This window comes from Malus sylvestris, chromosome 8 (genome assembly GCF_916048215.2).
Source record: "Malus sylvestris chromosome 8, drMalSylv7.2, whole genome shotgun sequence".
NCBI classification, from domain to species: Eukaryota; Viridiplantae; Streptophyta; class Magnoliopsida; order Rosales; family Rosaceae; genus Malus; species Malus sylvestris.
Window position 1 is genome coordinate 6,972,357 of NC_062267.1, and position 27,469 is coordinate 6,999,825.

At 35.7% G+C, this 27,469-nt stretch overlaps 3 protein-coding genes and 1 pseudogene across 4 annotated transcripts; 1 reads left to right on the forward strand and 3 right to left on the reverse strand.

Annotated features, from left to right (window-relative positions):
* Positions 1 to 2,967: 2,967 nt before the first annotated feature.
* LOC126632214 (aspartic proteinase 36-like) lies at positions 2,968 to 19,990 on the reverse strand. Of its 2 annotated transcripts, none has more exons than XM_050302512.1 (12): positions 19,654 to 19,990; positions 19,437 to 19,557; positions 18,228 to 18,655; positions 17,973 to 18,129; positions 17,624 to 17,706; positions 17,421 to 17,517; positions 16,960 to 17,029; positions 16,567 to 16,773; positions 16,146 to 16,267; positions 15,564 to 15,665; positions 15,365 to 15,462; positions 2,968 to 3,613 (listed from the first exon to the last, which is right to left on the reverse strand). In XM_050302512.1, exons 1-12 carry the CDS (start codon positions 19,875 to 19,877, stop codon positions 3,535 to 3,537), a joined length of 1,788 nt encoding a protein of 595 aa, XP_050158469.1. In that variant the 5' UTR covers positions 19,878 to 19,990; the 3' UTR covers positions 2,968 to 3,534. The 2 variants fall into 2 exon arrangements, with proteins under 2 accessions (XP_050158469.1, XP_050158468.1); XM_050302511.1 differs by lacking the exon at positions 2,968 to 3,613 and adding an exon at positions 14,585 to 15,071 and having other exon boundaries at positions 19,654 to 19,989.
* LOC126633618 (U4 spliceosomal RNA) lies at positions 5,110 to 5,253 on the reverse strand (annotated as a pseudogene).
* On the forward strand, positions 10,871 to 11,799 carry LOC126632216 (peamaclein-like). Its single transcript, XM_050302515.1, has 2 exons — positions 10,871 to 11,055; positions 11,377 to 11,799. The coding sequence occupies exons 1-2, from the start codon at positions 10,974 to 10,976 to the stop codon at positions 11,559 to 11,561; spliced, it is 267 nt and encodes an 88-aa protein (XP_050158472.1). The 5' UTR covers positions 10,871 to 10,973; the 3' UTR covers positions 11,562 to 11,799.
* Positions 19,991 to 20,648: 658 nt separating the features above from the next.
* LOC126631155 (putative pumilio homolog 7, chloroplastic) lies at positions 20,649 to 24,225 on the reverse strand. The gene is made up of 6 exons (XM_050301314.1): positions 23,216 to 24,225; positions 22,911 to 23,073; positions 21,970 to 22,133; positions 21,621 to 21,879; positions 21,145 to 21,269; positions 20,649 to 21,036 (listed from the first exon to the last, which is right to left on the reverse strand). The coding sequence occupies exons 1-5, from the start codon at positions 23,956 to 23,958 to the stop codon at positions 21,153 to 21,155; spliced, it is 1,446 nt and encodes a 481-aa protein (XP_050157271.1). The 5' UTR covers positions 23,959 to 24,225; the 3' UTR covers positions 20,649 to 21,036; positions 21,145 to 21,152.
* Between the last annotated feature and the right edge of the window lie 3,244 nt (positions 24,226 to 27,469).

Consider the following 27,469-nt stretch of genomic DNA (forward strand, 5'->3'; position numbering starts at 1 on the left):
TGTAGCAAGAGTGAACAACCTCCGCCATTGTAAGCAAGCACTAATATTTAATACCGTTCCTGCTAACTTTAAGATTAATTCGGTTAAGGTCATTCATTCATGCATTCAAGCTCTGTGTTCGAGTTTCTCTCTCTAGTAATATGATTTTTTTGTACGTAACGGTGAATTCATATATAAAATTGATGAGAAACTCATAACACACACACACGCATATGTATATGAAGCCATGAAAGGAGAACAACTTATATGAATGAGTTTACTACTACGAGGTGTTTCGATTCTATAATACAATGCATAGAGAAACTTACATATGATATTGCATTATTGAACCGGATCACAAACAATGACGGGAAACCTTCCATATATTTTCATATAAAGGAGGGACATATGCTGGTGGATCTGGCGAAGGATGTACAAGAGATTATACAATTGGTTGGAAAATTCAAAGAAAAGACATTGTGGGAGAGGTTAACAGATATGCAGGGCAAAGACGTAAGAATTTCACATGCATATATTGTACGTCTCATCTCTTCAGAGGCCATTTTGTCATGCATCCCCATCCCCAACTCTTATGAGACCCGAATAAGGATCCTCTCCGGATCCTCTTTGTAAGGATCTCAGGAATCTGCATATCGTGTCCGGTAATCGTACATCGTGCGGTCAGAAATTATTTTAAATTTTATTATTTAAAATTAAACACAAACAATACCTGATAAAAACTGATCGCACGATGTACGATGAACGGACACGATTCACGGATCTCTGAAATCCTCACAAAGAGGATCTGGAGAAGATCCAGATTCATGACACCCAGTTAACTGTCCGATTGGTCCTTTGCCACGTCATATATATTTGCAAGACCCAGCTTGTTACTGACTTGTTCTCATCAAAACAATTTCTGATCTCACCAAGTAATTAATGCCATGGCTTGAATGGTCCGACCATCCAACTAATTAGAATTGTGTATCACACATTCAATGAAATATTCCTAGTAAATTACAGTAGGTTCAGCACTACATATCATTCAGTGTTAGAGGTGTTTTAGCTGTTAGATTTTATTTTCAAACTGTTAAGATCTTCTATTTTCAATCTCAATAATCTATTTCGGTATCAATTAATATTATGTAGTGTTGAAGAGATTTCTGTCTCCTTTGTAAACAAGTGAACCGGTGTCGAACCTAATTTTTTATCTGAAGTAGTTTCCAACACTCGATTTTGTTTTCTACACTCTCTCTCTATTTTCCGGAAAAGAGGAATGTGGAAATGACTTACAGTCTACTCATTAGGTTCCAGTTGTTGCTTTGCAGCTAGCATATACAGATGCCCCACTGTGAACAGCCTTCAACTTACAGATCACTTAGGCAGATATAGCAAGCTACTCTGGTTGCCTTCTTCAGGACAAAAACAGAAACTCCCCTTGCCCCCTCAAGGACAGTATCCAGCTGTGGCTGGCTCTTTTAGACGAAAAACCAATTCCTGTGCCGGTAGGGTTTTCCCTTCCAAGGACAAAATTTTGTCTCTCACAATAATTTCCCCCAAAAGTAAGCCTTTGGTAGAACAATTAGATCCCTCAAGTTGATGCAACTCATATGATTTGTGTCATGGACGTACCATTTACCGTTTACGGCATGATTATAACCATTTTGTTTTTATTTTTTAACAATCATTGAGGGAATAAATCTAAGTGGAGGAAAATAACGAATAAAGAAAATTGGTGAAAAGGAAAGATGGAGAAATAAAGGAGAATGCATGAAGTAAAACTTGAAACTGATGACAAGTTTTTTAGTTTTCATTTTATGTACATACAATTTTTCCACATCTCACCCACCATCATCCCTTCATGCTTAAAATGGTGTATTGTATATGGTGTTTGATGAACTTTGTTACTCAAATTCAAGTGTATGCGATTCAAGACTTTTAAGGAGTCAACGAAAATCACCCTGTATTAAATAAAGACTTTTATGACTTCCAAAAAGTCTAAAATTTTTTTGATTTTGTGAGTCTATAAAAATCCATGTGGTTAAAATTTTAAAGGATTTTCAAGAGTCATGGATTTTGAGTGCTTTTATGGCAAGCTTTTTGTCAAAACAAATCCTACCTATCCTATAAGATTTTAATGGATTTCATTTTTCTCTATTTTATGAAGATATAGTACACCACCCAACATAATGCGATGACTACCATTATCAACACTTCCACCACCATGTCATCACCACCTCCTCCTCCTCCATCCCTGCTGCCATTACTGTACCATCATTGCCATAACCATCATCACCACCCGCTCTATGACCACCACTTCACCATCACCATAATTGCCACCTTTACCACCATCATCACTACTCCATCACCACAGCCCCCATCTCTACTCCACCACCCAAACATTACCCCGCCACCACCACAATCACCACCTCTACTATTATTGCTGCCACAAAAAATACCAACTTTACTACCACCATTTCAATAATAAAAACTAAAAAATAATAATGCTTATTAATAAATTGGTCATTAAAAAAACTATGACAATACACAAAAGATTAAAATATTACAGCATTGTAGAATTTTGAAAAAGTTTATCATTTAACTCATTTCTTTTCCACAAAAGAATATCAATAAAATATGAAATTTTATAGAGTTTATAATAGTCAGTAAAAGTCTATTAAATCTCTCAAAGTCTACTAAATCAGTAAAAGTCTATTAAATCTCTCAAAGTCTACTAAATCAGTAAAAGTCTATCACTTTAAAAATTCAATAAAATTCTCTATAAACTACACCCCTTTAATCTCTCATTTTTTTTTCTACGTATATGAAGTAGTTTCCAAAACACCTTTTTTCCCTTTGCACATTTTTATTTATTTTTTAAATTTAAATTGAAAAAAAAAATCAAAGCAGAACTAACAGACATAGACAAACAGAGTGTGCAGGTAAATATGTGCCTTTTCCTTCCATAAATAATTTATAACAAAAAGATGAATCGAAATGTTGGTCAAACGTTCATAAACTTAAAATAATATGCTCTCATATTTGCTAGTTCGGTAGATTGTCAGTACCGGAACAAATGGCTTACTGCCGTTGATTTACAACTGATACTAGCGTTGACTTTACTTCAATACGCAAGACTTGGACTTGAATCCAAGCACTGACCCTGAAAATGAACGGATTTGCCGTTGAACCGAAGCCGAAAGGCAAGTCATATACAAATTAGCTGAAACTTTGAAGAGTATCTTTATATACCTACAAGTAAAACAGACATATATTCATCACCAATTTGTCTATCCATTTTCCTATACTGATATTCTAATGCACAGAGGAATTGCAGATTTCATCTCCTCCGAACGTTCGGCTTCAATGCCCCGGAGTGTATGTATTGCTTTCGAGCTGTCCATAATCGGAATCTCCAGTGAGTCAAAGAACTACATTGGTACGAAAGTTACTATCTAAGCGGTTGAAGTTCTTGCTCAGGAACAATGGTACTGGCACGAACAGGCTCATAAGAAACGATCTCTTGCAATCTATATTTCCTAACCAGCTACGTCCCTATATTGCTAATAATCCAACAACCGAGGTAACTATAGCTCCAACTACCACCGCCAAAGAGTGTTGCTCGCACCATGACCTGCAATTCTCCAACGCAGTCCAATTTTACCAACGAAAAAAATCATTCGAGTATAACTTTGTAGCAAAATTGGAAAGCTAAACTGGTTAAAGAAACATGAAATGAAAGGAAACAGAAATCCATTAGCAAAGACAACGTCCATGAAGCTACCATCATGAATACATGAATGATGAATTCAAATCAAATTTCCAAAACCAGATACTTCATTCCAGTGAAAAGAATGCCGGCTGAAGTAGCATACCGCTTCTTTCGAGGCTCAGCCTTCACTTTGACCAACTGATAACTTCCAAATTTCTGAGGAAGCTGCATATGATGTTCCTTTAAGCGCAGAATCATGCCTGCAGAGTAAGGAATGTGTCAACGCTCTAGTCAGAAAATGGAAAAAGCTCCAGCTGTAAGTACATGTTATCCAGCAACCCAGCAACAGAAGACCTATTACCATTGCTTTCGCAGCAGAAAAGCAAGTTGCAGGATCAGCAGGGAAGATTGTCCATCTAACAACGAAATCATTTCCCATATGGGTGTAGTTCATGAAGCGAACCTGAGAAGAGTTAGTGTTGTGGTTAGTAAAGTAACCGAAGATATACAAGCAAAGTAATATGAAGATATACCAGCAGACAGTAATTAATATAAAGGTACTAGCACACAATAAGAGCAGGTATTAAAGATCACCAACCGGTTGGGCTAGAGTATGTTACCAAGAACAATGATTCCGAGCTCAATTATTTTTAATTGGCGACATGACAAAGATGAAACGCGCAAAGAATTAAGAAATCCACAGAATTAAGAAAGACTACCTTTTATTTTTACATATTATGATGCATTGAAAATTCGCTATACGTGAGGGGGCATGTCGAGAATGAATCACACACTGATGAGAGAAGGGACTTTGCATATGTTTATAAGTAGTTTGGCTACTCTTCATAATTGGTTTTATGGTGGAACCCCAACTTTCTTCATAGAGAGGGTGGAGTAATTTTATCTTTGATTATTCACAGGTAGATATTGTGAACTTTGTAAGTTTTTTTGTTTTTAAATAATGTTTTTGGTAATTTTTATGATTTTTTTAAGGATTTTTATCACAAATGGTCCCAGAAACTGAAAATCAATCAATGTAATCCCTGAAAATAGATGTCACAAATTAATGTGGTTCTTCCGTCACAATTAAAAATTTTTGTTAAATGCTGATGTGGCACATAAATTGGCCCACAAGATTTATGGTTTTTTTATTTTATTATATATATATATATATATATATATATATATCAAATGGTCCCTGAAATTGACACACACACCATCAAGATGATCGATAAACTTGAAAATCGATGAATGTAGTCTTTAAAAATAATTGTTACAAATCAATATGATTCTTCTGTCACAATTTTGTACATTTTTTTTATTGTGTGCTGATGTAGGTTTAATAATTAATCTCAAAAGTTGTCTAAATACCTTTTTGCACAATGAATTTCCTTTTTTCTTATAGTAGGACCTACTTCGAAGAGAAATCCCTTCCATAAATTCTCAAAGGCACAAGGCTTAACCAAGGCCTAAGAGGGGGTTTGGAAATAGTTTTCAACCAACAATAGACTCACCTCGGTTATAACCTCATTATCTCAAGAGAGACCTCGTCGTTCTTTGAGTCACTAGACCACCAAGGAAGCGCCAAACAAGCTCTCCAAGATTAAGGTTGTGAGGATGTTGATCGCCTAAATGTTAATGGTGATGTCCCAAAAATTGTTGCCAATCAACCAAGCCATCACCAAAGGTGATCTCGATCCAAGTTCAATTCTGTGAAAGGTGTCAAAGTCTGTAAAGGTGGGTGTATTGAGATTTTTTTTTTTTAGAGAATAGAAAAGGAAGGAGGTATAGGAATGTGGACTGGGATTTGAGGTGATTGCAAGACTGGGTTTTTGGGTTAACTTTTTATTAACTATTAAATTATTAAACCTATTTGTAATTTAATTAGACTTATGCGATCCATTTATGCGTCACACTGGCACATAACAGAATTTTTGATAGAGTTGTGACAGAATGACTACATTGATTTGAAACACTTACATGCGGGACTACATTTATCGATTTTCAATTTTAGAGACCATTTTGATGTTGTGGATCAATTTCAAGGACCAATTTGATGTCACTTGTCAATTTCAAGGACCATTTGTGAGAAAAAAAAGACTTATGAAATCTATTTATGTGCCACATCAGCACTTAAAGAGCATTTTAACAGAATTGTGAGTCGTGACGGAATGACCACATTGATTTGCGACACCTCTTTTCAGGAACTACATTGATTGATTTTCAATTTCAGAGACCATCTTGATGGTGATAAAAACCCTTTTTATAACTACATTGATTGATTTTCAATTTTAGAGACCATCTTGATGGTGATAAAAACCCTTTTTATAATTTTTTTAGATTTGGATTAATTCCCTCACTTGAATTGAATTTTTATTTATTTTTAATCAAAGGCTCACAATGAGCCACGTGGGGGGAACTGGGAGAGTTGGTGAGCTCACAAGTTGGACAAATCTGGGCTTCACGTTGGCGCCCGGGGGGGGGGGGGGGCTCCTGTCTACCAGGCTTCAAGTAGGGCGAAAGCCCTTGCAATCGTTGAAGGGGCATCTGCCTTTGTAACTATCTTGAACCCAATTGCCTCCCATTTTGTCGACTGTTGGAGGATTTTTTTTTTTTTTTTTTTTTTTTTTTTATTTGTGAAGGGCAACTCAACCCAATTGTGGGGCTGCTCTAAAAGGCTAAAGTTATAGATATCTGTTTTATTTTAACTTTCGACTTGGAGCTAGAAGCTACGGTGTTCTGATTCTAAATCCATCTAGAATTTTTTTAGTAATCTACAAAAGTGTTTGGCTTATAGGTTAGGTAACTTAGGTCTTATGTGTTCATATAGGTAAGGCATTTTAGTTAAAATGGTCTCTGAAGTTGGCATAACTCTTCATTTTGGTTCCTTGAGATTTAGAATCGATAGAAGTGATCCCTAAGTTTCTCTACCGTCAATAATTTTGGTCATTATGTGAAAAGTCTCTGTTAAATAAGGACAAAAATGATAAAAAAAAAATCCTCAATTTATTAAACACTGGGCCAAAATTATCGGATAAAAATTAAGAGGTATTTTTGTCATTTTGGTTCTTACTAAACGGAGAATTTTCACATAAGGACCAAAATGATTGACGGTGAACAAACTTATGAACCACTTGTATCGATTTTAAATCTCGAAGAACTAAAGTGAGGAGTAATGTCAATCTCATAGACCATTTTAGCTAAAAAAAACCTATGAGTAGGAGTCTATTCATGCAAGTAAAACTTTTTATGTATTAACAGCTGACAGTTGCTCACGCATGCATAAATAACTGTTTATTTATGCAAAATGCATTACCACATAACATTCACTCACACAAATCTGATCATACAACTCATGCTCATGTTACCACTCTTTGCCTCTACCTACAACCTTCTTTGTTATTTCGCCATCCCTCCATTTTAGTGAAAGATGCAAAACGTGTTTTGTAACTTACATAATTATTTGGCACTATTTTCTAGAATTGGATCCCATCCGGATCTACTAGGATTTTTCCACATCTTAGTCATTCATTGTATATTGTGTGGTCATAAATCATTTGACTTTTTTATTTAAAATTAAACACAAATAATATCTGACGAAAACTGACCGCACAATGTAAGATGAACGGCTAAGATGTGAAGATCCCTGGAATCCCAACAAAGTGAATCTGAAGTGGATCTCTCTTCCCATTCTCTTTTGTTTAAGTCCACTTGTTACGTACCAATCCAAGTAATGCCAGTTAAAAGGAAGCATTTAAAAACGTTGACATTGACTTTTGGTGAGTATCAAATTCACTAATTGCTTCGTTTTTGTATTTTTTTATTGGCTCAATGCTTCGTTTTGGTTGTTTCCGTGGTTATACGCACTCCTCCAGCTGGCTTCTCAACCTTCTTTGTTATGAAAATTCTAGTACACTTAGGATATCTTATATTTTAAAGTATTCGAATTTTTTTTTTAAACAAACGATATTAACTATACTAAAGGGATGAGCGAATGAACTAAGCTTCACAAAAAGCTAGAAATAATTTGGTCCAAATTCGCCTTTGGCGATAATCGAACTTAAGACCTTACACTTACAAGTGAATATGAATATCACTAAACCGTAGCACTAAGTGGCTAAAGTATTCAGTTGTTAAAGGAGATCTCAAATATGTCAACTAGTTCTTCAAGGTATCAAGGTTTTCTCAAAGGGAGATGTCATAATTGACGTGGCAGCTAAGTGTTATTATTTTTATTTTTTTTTCAAATGATTTCTTACTTTCTAGCTGCTTTTTTTTTTTGTAGCAAACAAATATGGAGTTAAATGCTTTTAATTTATTTTTTAATACATGTGTTCATTGACAACCAATAAAATGAAAACTAAAATCAATTTTAATTATCTTTTAATAGTTAATGTAACTATGGGGTTGCCACTCAATATTACGGTCTGGTGACATTCCACTTCACTTGGAAGTGAGAGGTCTTAGGTTTAAATCTCATGAATGACGAATTCGATACCAAATTAGGTTACCCAGTGTGTGGCTTAGCCGAACTCCCCCTCCCTTTAATGTAAGAATATCGATGTACTAAAAAAAATGTAACTATGGGGCTCAATATATTAATAAAATAAATATTTGACACATCTATGGCATATGAAGACTAAATTTGTAAACTAAATTTTCTAAACTAAATGACATGAAAGTTGATGATTGAATTATTACTTAAATGTTGATTAACGTGTTTATTTCTTATTAGCGACACATCATATAGTTTGCAAATTTAGTGTATAAATTTAGTCTACCTAACATTACTCAGGAAGAAGATTTAACATCTATATTGAATTGGTCACCTCAGTTATCAAATAAAATTATGCCATATCATATATGATGATGATGCTCAATAGATTCATTATCTGAAATCAATCTCCTATTTATTTTAGGGTAGCCACACACCCTTTTTTAACACCCACATATTCTTGTCAATTTTTGTCCATTGATCTTCTATAATTCATTCAATCTAATGGTCAGAAATTGATAGGGATGTGTGAGATGTAAAAATGGGTGTGTGGATAGCACCAAGGGCGGAGTTAGGATTTTAAACTTAGGTGTGCTAGCTAAAATTAGTACCATAAAATCATATGTTTATTTAATTTTTTTTTTGCCTACCTAAAAGTATATAATAATCAAAATGAAACATGATAGGAGTATATTTATGCGACTTTGTTATCTTATTTCTTTGCATTTACTTAGTTTATTTCCATTTATTATAGTAATTTAAGTTATTTTCGTTTTATTGTAGGTTCAGTTGGTAAAGATAACAATATATAGTCAAATGGAACAATTTCGAGCAGTTTTGGACTTGGATTGGATAGCATGTGTGGAGAACATATGGGATGGACATTTTTTGTGTTTAAAAGATGTTAAACATGTGCCAAAATCTGGAGAAATTAAAGTTGAGACTTGGAATGCAAGGAATTACACAAGAAAAAAGAATATTAGCTGGAGAGAAACATTATCTTATTCTATCTTATCCTATCTTATCTTATCTTATCTCCAGCTGCAAGGAAGAATCCTAATTACATTTCAACATTCTCCACCTGTTTCTTAGAGTCCTAAAATAATTCAAAATGCCTTATCTCTTTCCTCTTTGGATTCAGTCGTGCCCTATATATATATAAGAAGTGTGCCGCGCTTACCATTCATCTATTGAAGCTGCTAGAATTTTCAGAGTTCTTTCCATCTTTATTTTAAGTTTCAATGTTTATTTTAGATTTCTTTTCAGTTATGATGAGCATGTGTAACTAAGTTTTTTTTTAGCCAGATGTGAATTCAAAGCCATAATCATATGTTTTATATAAATTGATTACATTCAGTTATTGTTTCATAAAACATGAATGCGATTTACTTATCTGCTCTATAAAAAACTTATTCTTGTATGTTTATTAAGGGTGCACACTTAGTTTGCATGCAGGGATTTGATGCTAGAATATAAGGGAATTTCACCTAATCGTTATGAACTTATTATTTGCAAGTAATAAAAGTCACTGGTCATGATTGACAGGAGTATCATGTTTTTCATAGTTATGAATGTTTTGTCAATGCTTATGATTTTCATAAAATTTAATGATCTTTGAAATGTATCTCTATCATGCTTTTCATAGTTAGGAAACTTGAGAAGAATAATTTGGTTGCGTCACTGAGTCCAATTCAATGAACTCAGGAAAATCTAAGAGTTAATTAGTGTTGTTCACAGTTAATTTTGGGCATTGTCCTTCATAGTTTATAGAAAGAATAACTGGAAATCGATTTGTATGCATATGATTCATGTGTGGAGAAGAATCCTTTAGTTATCATTTCATCCATATTTCATTCGCAACTTAATTTACTTGCTGCCATTTACTTTTGTTTTAATTAAATTCGTCCAAAATTCCCCAGTCATTGTTTTGTTGTTAGTTTAACTTAATTTTCAGTTTTATAAGTTTAATTTGTATTGATTAGCATTCCTTCTAATCGCCGGAATAGAACGATCCCTACTTACTCGTACTACGATTGCATAATATGCATGATTTAATTTGTGTGTTATTTTCTACCACATCAAAACAACAATGGAATATAAACTATTCTCAAAATCATAATCCTAATCAACAAATTCAAGGACCATATAACTAATTAGCCTACTAATTAAGTCTAGACTAAGTAAACAAAGAGATTAAGAACGTACCAAACGTGACATTCATTGAAAAATCTCAACGGAAAGTAAGGAAATTGTAGAGATAGGATTTTACGGTAAATTCAAACAAAATTTTATTTTTCATTTCTTGAGTAAGAAGCACAAAGGCTAAATTGCATAGGGTAAAATGCATTTTCTTGAACAAATAGGATAAAAGAAAGAGGAATGGAGAGAGAATTCATTTATTATTTTTAGCATAAAAAGTATTATTTATTACTTATCATGCGCTAAATATACATTAAATAATATATAATGAAATTAGGTGGGCTGGCTACATACATTAACATAAGCCATTAAAACATGAGTTTCCAAAAAACCTTCCCGAGCTACTTCCCACCTTAGCTTTGTGAGTAGCTATGCCAATTGCACCACCAGCTGCACCACCCTTTATTTTATTTTTACGTTGAAGCAATAATCTCCTTTATTTTATTTCACCTACGTACCAACCCATCGTATTATAAATACCCCTCATTTCTCACGTCTAAATCACCATACTCACAAAAAAAAGGTTTCCTTTGCTCACTAGAATACGAATATTTCCATCTTCAACCTCTAATCTTCTTCTTGGCAACAATGAAGCTCGTCTTTGCAACCTTCATGCTTGTTTGCCTTGTCCTCACCTCCTCTTTCTTCGAGGCATCAATGGCTGGTTCTCGTACGATCCTACTTTTTTTTCAACTAATTACTCCATTTATGTAATTAATTAACCATGTTTCTCTTGAGTTCGTAATATTGTTCTTACAATTTTCTTTTCTCTCTTAATTTGTTTCTAAAACTCAAAATATATGACAAATGTGTGTTCGGTCAATTAATTAGTCAGGATAATGCATTCGCTTTCTTACTGTCTAATTCAGGTATCCTTTTGTCGATTAGAGTAATGTAGAATATAGCCTTATCGAAACAAATTATACGATAATTTTTTTTATATGATGTTCTAATGAACCTATTTGTATGAATTTTGTTATGAATTTTGCAGCTTTTTGTGACTCCAAGTGTGGGGTGAGATGTTCAAAAGCTGGATTTAAGAACAGGTGCTTGAGGTTCTGTGGAATCTGTTGTGAGAAGTGTCAGTGCGTTCCATCGGGGACTTATGGGAACAAGGACGAGTGCCCTTGCTACAGGGACCTCAAAAACTCCAAGGGCGAGGACAAGTGCCCTTAATCGATTCCTTTGCCTTTGTGATGGTGTTGGTATGCATTTGTGCCTAGGACGTACCCTACAAAATATAAACGAAAGTTGATATTATTGTGTAATTTTTATATTATTAGTCTAAGTCAATGTCAAATTCGAGTTGATGTTAAAGCAAATTATTGTTTTATTATTAGTATTATATTTATGCACTTGTAAAGAGTTAGTTATTTCATGTTATGCAAGTGAATAAAGTGGAGGTTCGTACCAATGTTAAGGTGTATTTCATTCTTTTCCAAAAATAATGATATTTTAAGTAATAAATTAGCAAGAGTGAAACAACTTCGCCATTGTAAACAAGCACTAATAACGTTCCTCACTATAATTTCTAAGATTAAGTCAGTTAAGGTCATTCACTCATGCATTCAAGCCCTGTGTTCGAGTTTCTCTTTCTATTAATATGGCTTTTTATATGTAACGGTGAACTCGTGTATAAAATTGATGAGAATCATAACACATAAATATATGTAAAGCCATGAATGGAGAACAGCTTATATGAATGAGTTTACTGCCACAAAATGTTTCGACTCTATAATACAAAGTGTAAATGAACTTACATATGATATTTCATTATTGAATCAGAAGAACACAAACAATGACCGGTTAAACATTTAAAAGAAAATATTTTGTGGGAGAGGTTGACAGATATGCAGGGCAAAGGCGTAACAATTTCACATGCATATATTGTACATCTCATCTCTTCGGAGGCCATTTTCACCGTGTTTGTCATGCATGAGGTCCCCATCCCCAACTCTTATGAGACCCCGTAAACAGTCCGATTGGTACTCTGCCACGTCACATATATATATGCAAGATCCACCTTGTTACTGACTTGTTCTCATCAAAACAATTTGGTCGGACCATCCAACTAGTCAGACTACTTGACTCAAAGTTCTCTGGTGTATCACACATTCAGTGAAATATTCCTAGTAATTTTCAGTAGGTGTAGCTTCAGTCCTACTATTATTCAGTGTTACGGGTGTTTACCCGTTAGTTTTGGTTTTCACAACCATTTCAATCCTTTCTATTTTCAATCTTAATCATCTATTTCCTTAGCAATTAATGTTACGTAGTATTGGAGAGATTTCCGTCTCCTTTATAACCAAGTGAAGCGAAATGGAACCTAATTTTTTATCAAAAGTAGTTTCCACACTCTCGATTTTGTTTTCTACACTCTTTTTCTATTTTCGAAAAAGAGGAATGCGAAAATGACTTGCAGTCTGCTCATTAGGTTCCAGTTGCTTTCCAGCTGCATGTATAGATGCCCCACTGTGAACAGCCTTCAACTTACAGATTACTTAGGCATAAATAGCTAATCTGGTTGCCTTCTTCAGGCGAAAAACAGAAACTCCCCTTGCCCCCTCTAGGACAGTATCCAGCTGTGGCTGCCACTTTTAGACGTAAAACCAATGCCTGTGCTGGTAGGGTTTTCCCTTCCAAGGACAAAATTATGTCTCTCACAATAATTTCCGCCAAAAGTAAGTCTTTGGTAGAACAAAATGATCCGTGAAGTTGATGCAACTCATATGATTTGTGTCGTGGACGTACCATTTATCGTTTGCGGTATATGACTTATAACCATTTTGTTTTTATTTTTTGTACGACCATAGAGAGAATTAATGGAGGAAAATAACGGATAAAGATTGGTGAAAGGAAAGATGGAGAAATGAAGAAGAAAGAAAGAAATAGGAACTTGAAACTGATGGCAAATTTTTATTTTTCATTTATGTACGTACAATTTTTTCACATCTCATCCACCATCTTTTCTTCATACTTAAAGGGTGTACTGTATATGGAGTTTGATGAACTTTGCTAAATTCTCAAATCCATTCAATATATATTGTTAAAGAGTAAAAAAATTTGTATTGAATAAAGACTTTTGTGACTTCTAAAAAATCTATGAAAATCTTGTGTTTTTGTGAGTCAACAAAAATCCATGTGTATTCAAAATTTAAATTATTTTAAACGATTATCAAAAGTCATGGATTTTGAGTAGTTTTATGGGTTATAGCAAATTCTAACTCTACCTCTAAGATTTAATGGATTTCATTTTGCTCTATTTTCTGAGAATATACTCCTCAACCCAACATAATGAAATGACTATAATTATTAACACCCATCACCACGTCGTCACCACCATCTTAACATAACCATATCCTATATCCCCACACCCACTAGTATGCCATCATTGGCATGAGCATCATCATCATCCCTACTATGACCACCACCTACACCATCATCAACAAGATTGCCACCTTTACCACCACCATCACCACTCCATCACCACCACCCCCATCCCTACTCATCCACCACGCGAACATCACTCCGCCACCACAATCAGCACCCCTACTATTATTGCTGCCACAAAAAAAGCACCAACTTTACTACCACCATCTCAAATAATGAAAACTGAAAAATAATAATACTTATTAATAAGGGATTTTTAACGAAACACCTCCAGTACTGTTCATTTTTAACGAAAATGACATTTGTACTCTAAAAAGTCACTCCTGGTACTATTCACTCACGACATTTTTTTGTCATTTTGATTAAAATTCAAAGTTTTCAATCTTTTTTTATTAATTTTCCTTACTAATAAATTATTATTAAAAAATTCATTACAGTACATATTTTTTATAATATTCCACAGAAGTCTACCATTTAACTCATTTCTTATCAAAAAAAGTATATCAACTAAAGTCAATGAAATTTTACAAAGTTTACAATAGTCCGTAAAAATCAACCAAATTATTAAATGTCTCGTCACTTTAAAAATTCTCCAAAAGTACGTATAAATTTAATACACTAAACCCTTTAATCTTCTCATTTGTTCTACGTATTTCCCATGAAGTAGTTTTCGAATACCCTTCCTCCCTCAGCGCATCTTTATTTATTTTTTAAATTCAGAATAAAAAAATAAATCAGAATCAACAGACAAAAATAAACCAGATGCGCAGGTAAATCCGATTTACCGTCGAACCGAAAGCCGAAAGCCGAAAGCCGAAAGGACAAGTCATATACAAGTTAGCTGAAACTTTGAGGAGTATTTTTACATGTACGTACAAGTAAAAGAGACAGCAGGAGTAAAATGAAATATTAATTGAAGTTTTCTATCACCTATTTGTCTTTCCATTTTTCCTATGCCGAAATTATATTGCACAGAGGGATTGCAGATTTCATCTCCTCCGAATGTTCGGCGCCAATGCCCCTATGTCGGTGTGTATGTATTGCTTTCGGAGCTGTCCATAATCGGAATCTCCACAGTGAGTCGAAACGCTCTGACTACACTGGCACGAAAGTTACTATCTACGCGGTTGAAGCTCTTGCTCAGGAACAATGGAACTGGCACCCAGTGGCTCATACGAAACGATGTCTTGCAATTTGTATTTCCTAACCAGCCATGTCCCTAATGCTAATAATCCAACAGCTGAGGTAACTATAGCTCCAACTACCACAGCCAAAGAGTGTTGCTCCCACCACGACCTACAATTCTCCAACACGGTCCAATTTTAACAACGAAAAAATCATTCGAGTATAACTTTGTAGCAAAATTCGAAAGCTAATCTGGTTAAAGAAACATGAAAGGAAACAGAAAATCAAGCAGCAAAGACAAAGTGCATGAGGTTACCATTATGAATACTTGAATGATGAAATCAACAAAATCAAATTTCCAAAACCATATACTTCATTCCAGTGAAAAGAATGCAAGACATGAGAAGCAATTTTAGAGAGCGAGAAAAGAAAAGGATGGAGAAAAACAGGGTGAAGTAGCATACCACTTCTTCCGAGGCTCAGCCTTCACCTTGACCAACTGATAAGTTCCAAATTTCTGAGGAAGCTGCATATGATGTTCCTTTAAGCGCATAATTATGCCCTGCAATTTTGAGTAAGCATTGAGTCAACACTCTAGTCAGCAAATGGCTCCAGTTGTAAGTACATGTTATCCAGCAACCCAAGCAACAGATGACCTATTACCATTGCCTTCGCAGCAGAAAAGCAAGTTGCAGGTTCAGCAGGGAAGATTGTCCATCTAACAACGAAACCATTTCCCATATTGGTGTAGTTCACTAAGCGAACCTGAGAAGAGTTAGTGTTGTGGTTAGTAAATTAACTGAAGATATAGAAGCAAAGTAATATTAAGATATATCAGCAGACAGTAATAATAAGGTATACTGGCTCACAATAAAGATCACCAAAGGGTCGCAATCGGTTGGGTTAGAGTATGTTACCAAGAACAATGAGTCCGAGCTCAAGTATTTTTAATTGACAACATGACAGAGATGAAACTCAAAGAATTAAGAAATCCACAGAATTATGAAAGACCTTTATTTAAAATTTTATGACACCTTGGGGGAGGGTGGAGTAATTTCATCTTTGATTATTCACAGGTAGATGTTAAATTCTTGAATCATACTTGAGCATTGGTAGAGGATGATGCTACATGGTTAGGGTGGCCCAGACCCAACCCATGCCTATCACGCAAGACCCAATAAAAACAAAACAAAAAACTACGCTCTCAAGTCCAAGATAAAATAGCTAAACTTCGCTAAACTATACCTGGGAAATATCAACTTCCAGCTCATGAGCAATAGAATCTGCCAGTTCTGTGAAGTTGGGTTTCATAGTGTTATTGATGCTCAGCATCATATCGAAACTTATTAGCCCTATTTGAAGTTCACCTGTTATCAAACATTTGAGATGTCAACCAAAACAATACGAAAACTTGCAGTGGAAAAGCAAGTTGCAAATGCATTACAAGAGAAACTATAAACGAAAAAAAGTTGTCAAATTGGATTGGAAATGAGTCAACCTAACATTAAAATGTCAAGAGTAAGAAATTATACATCCAGCACTAACAACCTCAGATACATTGTTATTGTATTCAGAATCAACGTCCAATATGGTTCGATAATGACATTCTTGAATTTGAGAGCATCATAAAGGTCATTAGAACATTTGACTGAAAAACTAAATCTACCTGGAAGAAATGTTTCAGGCAATCCACCTGGGGCAATGCTAGGAGAAATTTCTACACTCGTATTCCGGCCATCAGAAGCTAAAGGTGCTGGAGGCGGGGCATTATTATAATTCAATCTCTTCCATAGTTCAGAACAATTAGTTTTCCAAAAGCCAATCTTATCGTTTTTCCGGTCATAAGTCACAAGGGTATTACGCGTAATGATTCCTGTACAATTCAACAAACTTTTAGTAAGCTATCCCCACTTACAGTTGTGCAAATGCTGGGATCTGTTTGGGACATAAAAGGGGAGGGCATATGTTATTTCCAATGTGTAAGCAATACGTGGTTGTACAAAAGGATTTGCAAAACAATACAAAACCATCCAAATAGAGTGATTTTACAACCACTAACCTCCTAAAAGAGTAGTATCATCACCATTTTCAAAAATCCCCAGGCAATATGCACCACCAACCTTTGTATGCTGAGGAACAAGCAAAACAGAGAGAAACAATGCATCAAAATGTGCGTGTGTATAGTGAGATATGAGCAATAAGAATCATACACAAAATGTTAGTGCAACACAACCAGGGTTATAGCGGAGAGAGAGAATGCAACGTAGAAATGAGGCTATACAAAATTTTCACACTATTCTTAACTTGTGAACCCAAGTATGGGAATTATTTAAATAATAGAATATTTGATTTTTGCTATGTGATGAATGACAAAGAGAGTTCTTAACAAAATTATCGATTATAAATAAGAACTTCGAATTATGAAAGCCAAATATACAGCCTCAGACCCATCTTGAATCATATTTGTGACATTAATGATTTAAAAATAACATGCTCAAGAACAGTAAATAATCAAGTTACCGGGAACAGGTAATTCTCTGGAGACAGCAATAACTTCTGCCCATTGCCGAATACCATATCAACCTGTGGAAAAACTTTTGATAGTTGGGTGACATCCCTAAAGCACAATTCCATGTTAAACTCTCAGATAAAGAATTAAGTCAATTAGTAAATCAAGACATGCATGCAAACCTCACACAATGCAAGTTTTCTACAGGAATTACCTTCCAGCTCCTGAAAAACAAATATCTTGATAATTTGGGTCAGGACCATGGATTCGTTTGAGGGACTCAATTTGCCTCTTAATCTGCACATTTCCCAACCAAAAAAAATTTACCATTACTTGATAGTTCAAAGAGGGATGGACTGCAAATAGAAATACCTCCCTTATATCATTTCCTCAGGTAAATAGTTCAATTGTTTTTCTCTTAAGTAAACAATAAAGCACCTTTTCCATTTACCTTTCTAAAGAAAAGAAAAGAAAAACCCTTGACCTTTTCTTATAGGTATCAGGATCAGCTAGATTTTAGAAGTATTAAAACAGAGTAGGAAACTCAAAAGATGAAGACTTACAGCATCCTTAAATGCATGAAAAGCATCCTTTGGAAGGTACGCATAAGTAGTTCCACTATCCAATACAGTTCCATGCTTGCCATCAAAGATCTTGGGATTTAACTTCAAAGGTTTGCCAGCCACATGTATTTCCTTCAGGTCAATGTTGTAATATGGACTGTTTCAATCCCAGAACTAAAGTATATGTGTGAGATGCACAAAATACATTCTTCATGAAAATAGGTTTGAAATTATTGGTATTATAAAAGTCTGTACCTGCGAAAGCGATCTGAATGGGCAAATACCATATCAGGGGGAGATTTCATCCCGCCAAGAACCATGGCACCCCCTCCTACACCCATCCCTCCGTAGCATAATGAGAATGAGTCACTAATAACACCCTTGTCAACAAGTTGATCCATCACACTGAGTTGACCACGACCCAAACCGATAATGCCATCAGCACGTTGACGGTAAAGATCACCAGTTTCAATATTTTCACAACCAAAAACAGCACGCTGGGGCACAAGAACACTCTCGTTACCAAAAGAAAAGACGTCCTCACCAAGTACCCCACTGCTAGAGCTCATCTCAGCATACCGCCGCTCATAAGTGCATTGAGCTTCTTTCTTGTCACAGTTACAATTGATATTGCACTTCACAGGTTGATATGTACTAGATAAATCGGGCCGGAACCTGGGGTCCTGCAAAACAAAACCCCATGTAGCTCGATACATATGAGTTAATTCAAATAATTTATACAGAATGACTGAAAAGAATTAGGAAAACAGGAATTTTTTGGCTCCAAACAAAGAAATAACTAAGAACCCATTTGGTAAAGTTCGATTTTTATTTCATGGAAAACCAAAGACAGTTCTCCGTTATTTCCTTGTTTTTAGCAAATGGGATAGAAAATAAAACATTACTAAACAACAACTAACCTAGTGAAATGTGATGCACATTGTTTTAGTCCCTGCCTTATTATTTTTAAGAAGCATGCTAAACGGAATAGGATTCTCTCCCCTCCTAATCCCCTCCTAATCCCCTCCCCTTCCCTTCCCTTCCCTTCCCTTCCCTTCCCTACCCTCCCGTCCTCTTTCACTTTCATTTTTGTCTTTCTCTATTAAAAAGTCAACACAAGATGTTGACGTGGCTTAAACGTGACTATTCAAATAGGAGGGGAGGGAAGGAGAAGGGAAGCGAGGAGAGAATCCTACTCCATACTAAACTTTATATAGAATTTCAATCAAGAACACTGGACAACAATTATCGAGCTTTTTCCGCTCATCAATTAAAGTCAATCCTAGATGCGATTCGAGCATTTCTTCGATGCAATTAACAATTTAACATGATTAGGAAGGTATCCAAAACTAGAGAAATGGGAAAGTACATAAGTAAATAAGTAACTGTATGTTAAACAGGTAAAACCTAATTGCACAGTAACTAATAACTACAATTAACTTAAGCACGGAAATGAAGCCGAACCTGATGAAAACCACACTGCTTACAGTCAAAGCAAGGCACATAAGTCACCGTACTTCCCGTATCCACAATCAGGGCGAATTTCTGCGGGGGCGTCCCAATCCACAGACGCGTCGTGTAGTACCTGTTTCCAATTCCAAGTTCCCGAACCTTCCGATCAGCATATAATTCGATATATCAAAAGCTACAAAACTAGGGAAATTTGGGAGGAAAGTCAAACCCGTTGGCGAGGAGATCGTCATAGAGCCTCATGTGGGCGTTGGGCACCGATCTCTGGAGCCGCCGGCCGTCGAAGGGTCGCCGGTGGAGCCAATTGGATTTGGGAGACGAGAAATGGAGAGGGAGGATCATCGGACGGCGGTGATCGTCGGAGAGTGAAGCATCCGCGCCGCAGAGGTTCAGCAGCAGGAAGTAGATGAGAAGGAGCGAGGTCCGCCGAGCCATGGCTGCTGCCTACTACAACGGAGACGCAGAGGACTTTAGTCCTCCGTCGTCGCACGGGTCAAACGCGCTGCTTCCCAAATGAAATTTCTTTGGACCTGAATTTTTCTTTTTATTTTGATTTTTTCAGAAGGTTTATATAGTCCGTGATTGGGCCGTTCCACGTCAACCTAAGTCAACGAATAAAAACTTTGGATGGGAATGTTTGGTAGCGAATGCCAGAAATCATCTCAATTTTGTTTAGACAATAATTTTATTCGTTTCTCTAGAAATTTTTTTCTTAATAGAATGGAAAATTAATATTTTTTGGTCCTTCTTCGTACTGTGGTTGTCATGTGTTAATAAACTTAACATTTCTTAACTTTGTGGTCATAAACTTAACATGTGTCAATAAATGATATAGGTGACACAAAATAGGTGCAGAAGATTTAACCTCACGCTCATGTCAGTTGTTTTCAATTGATTTACTCAATCCAATGCTCAAAAACAAAGAAAAATTGCATAAGAAGCTAAAAAAAGGTGTAAAAATCATTTTAAGGACATAAACAAAAAATTAAATAGTTATCAAACGATTTCTAAAAAAAAATCTGCAAGGCCTTATAAGAAGTTGTTTCACTCTTCTTATTGCCAAACACCAACTTTTCTCACAATCTCGATCTCCATAGTTTAGAATATCGCTGGTTGTAAAAATGCATTTGTGAAACGCAAATCTAAAAGGAAGGACTAAAGTGAACAATAAGGAAAAAAAATTACTGAACTATATTCCATCCAGAATTGTGAATAAAAGTTTCCCTATGCAAATACGAATAGCATCTCAATTGTTTTAACTTTTACATAAATAAAAGAAAAGAAAATTACAGCAGAGTTAATCAGAACAATTCCAACGTAGCTATTGCCTTCCTAGTTGACGTAACAGAGCACAACAATCAACTGTGGGAGAGATCACAATACACGAAAACCTATTCCCCCAAAACAATGGGAGGATCACACAACTCTACAGTTTCGTAACGGACAGTAATCATCCCTCTGTGATCTCCTTTGGACAGGATTTCGATATTACAAGACTAAAGTTAGCTCCTAGCCGGCTGCTGATATCCACACGCATATTTTCCGTTCTTCCAACACCTACAAAGGTGACTTTGCAACGTAGGCGGAAGAAGCACTACAAGATAGCGAAACAACAGGACAGTGAGATCAATCCATCTGCATCTATATTTGGGACTGAAAAATGAGAACAACACAACAGACGCCTAGAGATGCAATTTCTTACTTGCATGTCTATATATGTCGCAGGCACCTGTCAAGCCGAGCAAGTACTTTTCTTCCATAAGAATTGCCACGCAGAAAGTCGGAGTATAAATTAACCAGATTTAGTAGAGCTTGATGGTAGATACCCTGTTCTTGTGCAATAAATGAGATTTAAAAACCACACAATTGAAACTTAATCAAAATCATCTAGGCTTAAAGGACAGATGAGCATATCAGAAGATAATTTCACAGCTACAGAGATCATAAGTTGATAGTTAAGAAACGTAGAGTGATAGGATATCGTATCAATTTAAATTTTCACAAAACATTTTTATTTACAAAACGCTTATACTTTTTGAGGCTTTTGGCTTTACATGGTGAGCATATATGCACCCAAAGTTTAGAGATGGGACCTTAAGCTAATTACGTTTTCAAGTAAAATGAAGTAATGAACAATACGGGCAAAGTAAAAACATCGAAGCACTTAGATGATCTAACCTTAGAAACCTCGAGTGCTGTCTGGATGACAAAGTTCCCATACTGGTGAACAAGAAGCATTGACACATTTGGGTTGGTGACCAACTCAAATATAATCTGTGAAGATTGTTCTTCGCTTGACTCGGACAAGCATTTCTCCACAACGCAGCTACCAAACTTATTCAATGATATAGAAATATAACTGCCTTGAAGTTGTCTCAAAAGATTTTGTGTGATTTGCGGGATCCTCAAACCTAGTAAATGTTGCACCACGTAGTTTCTAGGGCATTGGGAAAATAACAGAAAACATTAAGTAAAGATTTAGAGCGTTATGTTTAAAAAGTTTGGATGAAATCTCATAGGAACAAACCCGTAGCGATCTACTGCAAGTACTGTTGCTTGCGCTATGATAGCAGCAACCAGGCGTTCTCTATTTTCACCACTAGAGTGTTCAATGCACTTTTGTAGCACACAACAGCCACTTTTGTCCTTCCCAATTGTGGAACAATTAATAGCCACCACAAGCAGAAGACCCTGCCAAAGAAAATGTCAATGTTCTGTACTTAAGGAGAGTGGATTCAAGGACTAGTTACAAAGAGCTTCTAAAACGATGCTTTAAGAAACATGGAAAGATTGGCGCTTCTTGATCACCGGATCTTGTATCTGCAAGTGACATGATTTCTTTATTATGCATGTCCCTTTCTAAAATACCAACGTTGGATGTGAAAATATGATGTGGAACACATGGTGAAAACCGTTGATATGAGAAGTAACTATGAACATAAAGATTATCGATTGAAACTAATGATCTACATAACCTTCAATTACAAGATTCCATCATGTAAGTCATGGATACAAAATTCATGTGCTTCGCCGGACATATTTAGAAATAAAAAGCCTAAAATTTCGGTTGTTCAATTAGGGTGGAAGTGAGGGTCCAATCTAGTCCCTTCTGCAGTTAAAATTTAATTCCAAATGGATGTATCACACTCTTTGTTTGAACAAATCACGACCCATGATAGCCTATTAGAAATAACATTAGGTGCATGGATGATAGTTTCCTGCTTTCAAAAGCTAATAGGCTAAAGTTCCAGCCACAAGCTGTGGATCGGCTTAAAATCATAAAACTTTATTGATCAAGAGTAAGTACTTATCGTGGATTCTTGCAACACGTAACGATCACAAAAAAGACGAGCAGAACCAGCCAAAATTCAAATCCCAATCCAACTGCAACATGTAAGACTAACATAACAAGATACAACAGTAATTGCAAATCACGTAGACTGTAGAGTAACAGGACGGAAACATTACCCTGTTGTCTTCCTCAGAAAAATTCTCTAAGCACTGTTCGATCACATGTTGGCCATTGTTGTTCTTACTCAACACAGCGGCAGCAGGGCTCAGAGCTCCCATAATCAACGACACTTGCTCTTGGTTAGTAACGTACTGCAACAATTTCTGTACAGTACGAGTCCTGTCACAAGAAAGATAGGAACAATTACCAAAGTTATTTGGTCAGCAATCTTAGAAGTTAGAACAATTACCCACATATATACGAACAACAAATGCAACGAGCTTGTAACTTAAGTGGTTAAGAGGATTTACGCAGACCATACCCGCGAGTGTCGAGGGCAATACAAACCAGCGACGTATGACTCTCCAATATCAACTTCGAAAGCATACGGGTCCTCTGCTCTTCGGTGCAGACCTCCACAAGCTTCTGAACGACATAGTTCCCGTAAGGGTCGAGCATCAAAACGACCACATTTTCCATAACCTCCAAGAATATTAAATCAATCACATCCCTGTTCGGTGCATCCTCCATTGTTTTCTGCAAAAATCGACAGCCGTGCTGCTGCTTGGCCAAAGCAGCGATATTTCCGCGCAAATCAGCCAACGACAGGCGATCCAGAGGTTCTTGAAACCCAGCAATGTCAGAATGCACCCAGCAATCTTGATTGGGAACAAAGCCATTCGTGCCGTTTCCCACCCAGCAATTTTCAAGACCAAAATTCCCTAAATCCCCACCCCCGCCGTTCTGTGAGTTCAGACGACTCTGCAACGACTCGCCGCTGCAAAAAGGCATCGAATTTCCGCCTCTAAATCCGTGATCGCTTGATGGGTAGTTCAGCGCCGGCCCATTACTGTAATTGCCGCAGTCAATGCCGGAAATCCGCGGCTGCTGGCGGCTGAAAGCTGACACATTTAGGCGAGAAAAGGCAGCCTCCAGGGTTTGATCAGAATGGGATTCTCCCCCAATGTGGTTCTGCGACGATGAGCTTCCGGGCACACATTCCGGCAACAAAAATTCCGGAGCCCAAAGCGACGCCGTTTCCGGGAAACCGCGAAAACCCTCCATCCCCTGCCTCAACAGCTATGAAATTTCCGGCAATGGAGTTTTGAGAGTAAGAGAAAGCTTCGAACTTTCCGAGATTTTTGAGAGAAGAGGGTTCTGAAATTGCGATGAGAGGGAGAGGGAGAGGGAGAGGGAGATATTTAATTAGGGGGAAATCTGGGGGAATTGAAAATATGGGAAAAAGCTTGACCAGTGAGAGACTGAAATGGGGAGTGAGAGAGTTTCAACGGGGGTCTGAGTTTGCATGCAATTTATGGAAAGTTTTCATGCGAGATAGCGTGAAGAGAAAGAGAATAAGGTGGCCATGTCCCTCTCTGTACGCGGCGTATGTCTGTCACCTCAAACAATGGGCCCCAAAAGAAAATATTAACAAATATTGGGTCTCATTGACAAATAGGATCGTTGCATCTTTATGCTACTAGGGTTTTGTATTTTGTTACAAATGATTAACAATAATGTGGTTAAAATTTGTTTTTGGTGAGAATCGGTCTATTACTCATAAGTGAAGAAGAATATCACTAGACCGCTGTACTAAGTGGTCACAAAAGATAAATTTTAAACATAAAATTTAAATCTGATAGCCTATGTGGCATTGTAACATGTTTTAAAGTTTTACTCTCAAACTCAATATGTCAAACTAAACTATTATTTTATTACATTATATTATGACAAATCCATTTTTTGTACTATCCATAGGATCAACTATACCAAGTCACACACTCATATTCTGCCATTCTGGAAATACAAAAACAAAGAAATTTCACGGTCAAACTACCATTAAAATAGAACAAGATAAAAATCAGAAACCTAAACGCTTCACTTTGTATTGGAAAGGGCAGTTAATGGTTCTTGTGAATCTAATTCATTGAAATTTCGTCCAATAAAAGGGAACAAATATAAATCTCCAAAATAATAGATATGATTGTTATGAATAGAGCCATTTATAATAAATATTTTAAAATAAAAATAGAAAAATGCATTTAATAATTTTATTAAAAAAATTAAAGTTGCTGTCAATTTTGGCAGCAAGAGTGAAGGTTATCAATCCATATCATGTCATATAAGTGACTTTTTAGTTGGAAAACATTATTGCTGTTAATTTTTTATTGTTAATATTGATTTGAACATTTTAGCATGGTCTCCATAGCATTCTCCTTTATTTGTTTTTGAATTTCATTCTTTTTTTTTTTGGTGTATCTAAAGGGAAAAAATAAGAGACCCTCTCGAGCACGTCACTGAGAGTGAATTGTAATGATAAAAAATTTGATAGGTAAAATATAGAGATATCAGAAATTGAAAAGAAAAAGTAATAAGCAACAGATACTAAGATGTTTGACAATAAAAAGAATGGAAAACTAATGAAAAGGGCTTGAAAACTTTGAGTTTTAATGATAAGGACAAAATAAAGGGTAAAGTGAATAGTACCAAGATTGACTTTTTAGTGTAAAAATGTGGTTTTTCGTTAAAGTGAACAGTACCGGGTGTTTTTCGTTAAAGTTCCCTAAAAAGAATGATAAGGTCAAATATATAAAAAGAGTTGGCGTGTTTAATCAAATCATATTTTTTAAGGAAAACTAATAAAAATGATTTGAAAACTTTGAGTTTTAACGATAATGACAAAATAAAAGGTAAGGTGAATAGTATCAGGTTGATTTTTTAGTGTAAAAATATAATTTTTTTATTAAAATAAACAGTACCAGAATTTTTCGTTAAAGTTCTTTATTTTTTATTGTCAAACATGTATCTATAACTTGTTTATATATTGTGAGACTCGGCAATTATGTGGTCAACGATCACACATATAAAGAATGGCTTACACATAGAAATAAATAAAGATGTGGTTTTTTAAGATATTTAAGACTCCAGAGAATGAGATTCTCTGGATATTTTAACAGATAGATTTTTGTTTTAAAATAAAAAAACCAAAATATAATGATAAAAATCCTCAGTGTGGGACTCTCGAACTGTTGCCCAGCCAACCCTTATGCGGGCCTTCCCCTTGGGTAATTTGGGTGCCAAACTATGGTGGTCTCCATCCATGCTTCTTATTTTCTTTAGCTTGCGAGACATGAGAATAATAAGGGATGAACAATCACCTTCTGGGGTACACTTGTGAATCCCCAGTGAAAAAGAGAAGGTATGGCAGTGAATCTTGTACGTTGGGAGAGATCGATGCAATTTAATTCAATAGAGTTTATTGCATGTTGTACTTTGCCTTTGCACTTCAGCAGTTGACGACTAATTCCAAGAGAGACATCAATTTTTATCTGAACTCTGCTGCATGCATAGAATGGATTCTACATGAATTTTTTTATATTTTATAGGTCCCACATCATATGAAAAAATCGAATGAAATTTAAAGAAAGAAAAACTTCGAGTATCTCTGTATTTATTGATAGGAAATGTTAAACATATACTTTTTGACTTGTCATACATTGATTTTGTTTGATTTATTCAATTCAATATTTATAAATAAAGAAATATGTGTGAATGACTAATTAAGAGTGTGAAAATCACTTTCCACTATTGATTATCACATTGGTTTGTGCAGTATTGTTAGTTTCCAATGCAATGGTGTATTGTACTTATCAAGTGTTGGTAATGAAAAGTTCAGAGAAAAAATTGGGTTATTAAGTATGGATAAGACTAGACAAGCCAACTCCTTTTTTTTTTTTTTTATTTTTTTTTTATTTTTTTAAATTTTTAAATTTTTAAATTTTTTTAATTTATGTTTATTTTTAATGCTTTGTACAATGCAGTGACCCGTCAAATTATGAGATATGTGGCATATGCAGTCCGCATATCAAGGGGCAAATTGGATTGTGAGCGGGGCAGATCCATCTTCAGGCAAGGTGGGTTAGATGACCCTCACAAGTTCAGAAATCCTCCATAGAAAAGCTGGGTGTTGCCATTTGAACCTTGAAAACAACCCTTCAACTACTTTACGAATTGCCTCTATGGTCATTGAGCAGGGTAGCCACTAGCCTCATGCTTTGTATGTGTTGTTATGGACATATGTTGATAGGCTCACTCGACATATATTGACATGTGTCAGTATTCTCACTCAAAAGCTATTGACGTTAGTTGACACGTTCGTTCGAAAGCTATTGGTATCTGTTGAGATATGTGCAATATAAGTTGGCAAATGATTTCAGGCCTATCAAAACTCGATAAAATGCCAATTTGCATATTATTCCATCCAAAAAAAATTTACACACTGCTCGCTATTCTTATTGACCTCTCAATTAATATTTCCTGGATCTCCCACCGATTGTGAGACCCTGCAATCGGTCCATTGATCTACAAAACATTATCTTCCTTTTGCTGCTTAAAAGTTAACGATTTCATTTCAATCAATCCATCATTGGTCTTTATTAACCACGCACCAAAGCCCTTCGTTTCTGTTGAGTATAAAAAGATGGACAGTTTTTCTCTTTGTTTTTTAGTCTAGCACGGTTGCACCCCCGTCATACCCAAACTAACAACATCAACAAGTATTTCGCTCTCGCTACCA

Bases quoted from the DNA above. Each gene is read 5' to 3' on its own strand.
- LOC126631155 (XM_050301314.1), bottom strand. From the start codon at position 23,958: ATGGAGGGTTTTCGCGGTTTCCCGGAAACGGCGTCGCTTTGGGCTCCG. The intron at 23,074-23,215 runs GTATGGTCTGCG...TTCTTGTGACAG, and splicing joins ATTGCCCTCGACACTCGCGG to GACTCGTACTGTACAGAAAT. The intron at 21,880-21,969 runs GTTTGTTCCTAT...CCAATGCCCTAG, and splicing joins CTTGCAGTAGATCGCTACGG to AAACTACGTGGTGCAACATT.
- LOC126632214 (XM_050302511.1), bottom strand. From the start codon at position 19,877: ATGGCTCGGCGGACCTCGCTCCTTCTCATCTACTTCCTGCTGCTGAAC. The intron at 17,518-17,623 runs GTAATTCCTGTA...ATTGTGCTTTAG, and splicing joins TGTTTTTCAGGAGCTGGAAG to GGATGTCACCCAACTATCAA. The intron at 16,268-16,566 runs GTAGATTTAGTT...GTTTGATAACAG, and splicing joins GCCTGAAACATTTCTTCCAG to GTGAACTTCAAATAGGGCTA.
- LOC126632216 (XM_050302515.1), top strand. From the start codon at position 10,974: ATGAAGCTCGTCTTTGCAACCTTCATGCTTGTTTGCCTTGTCCTCACC. The intron at 11,056-11,376 runs GTACGATCCTAC...TGAATTTTGCAG, and splicing joins GGCATCAATGGCTGGTTCTC to CTTTTTGTGACTCCAAGTGT.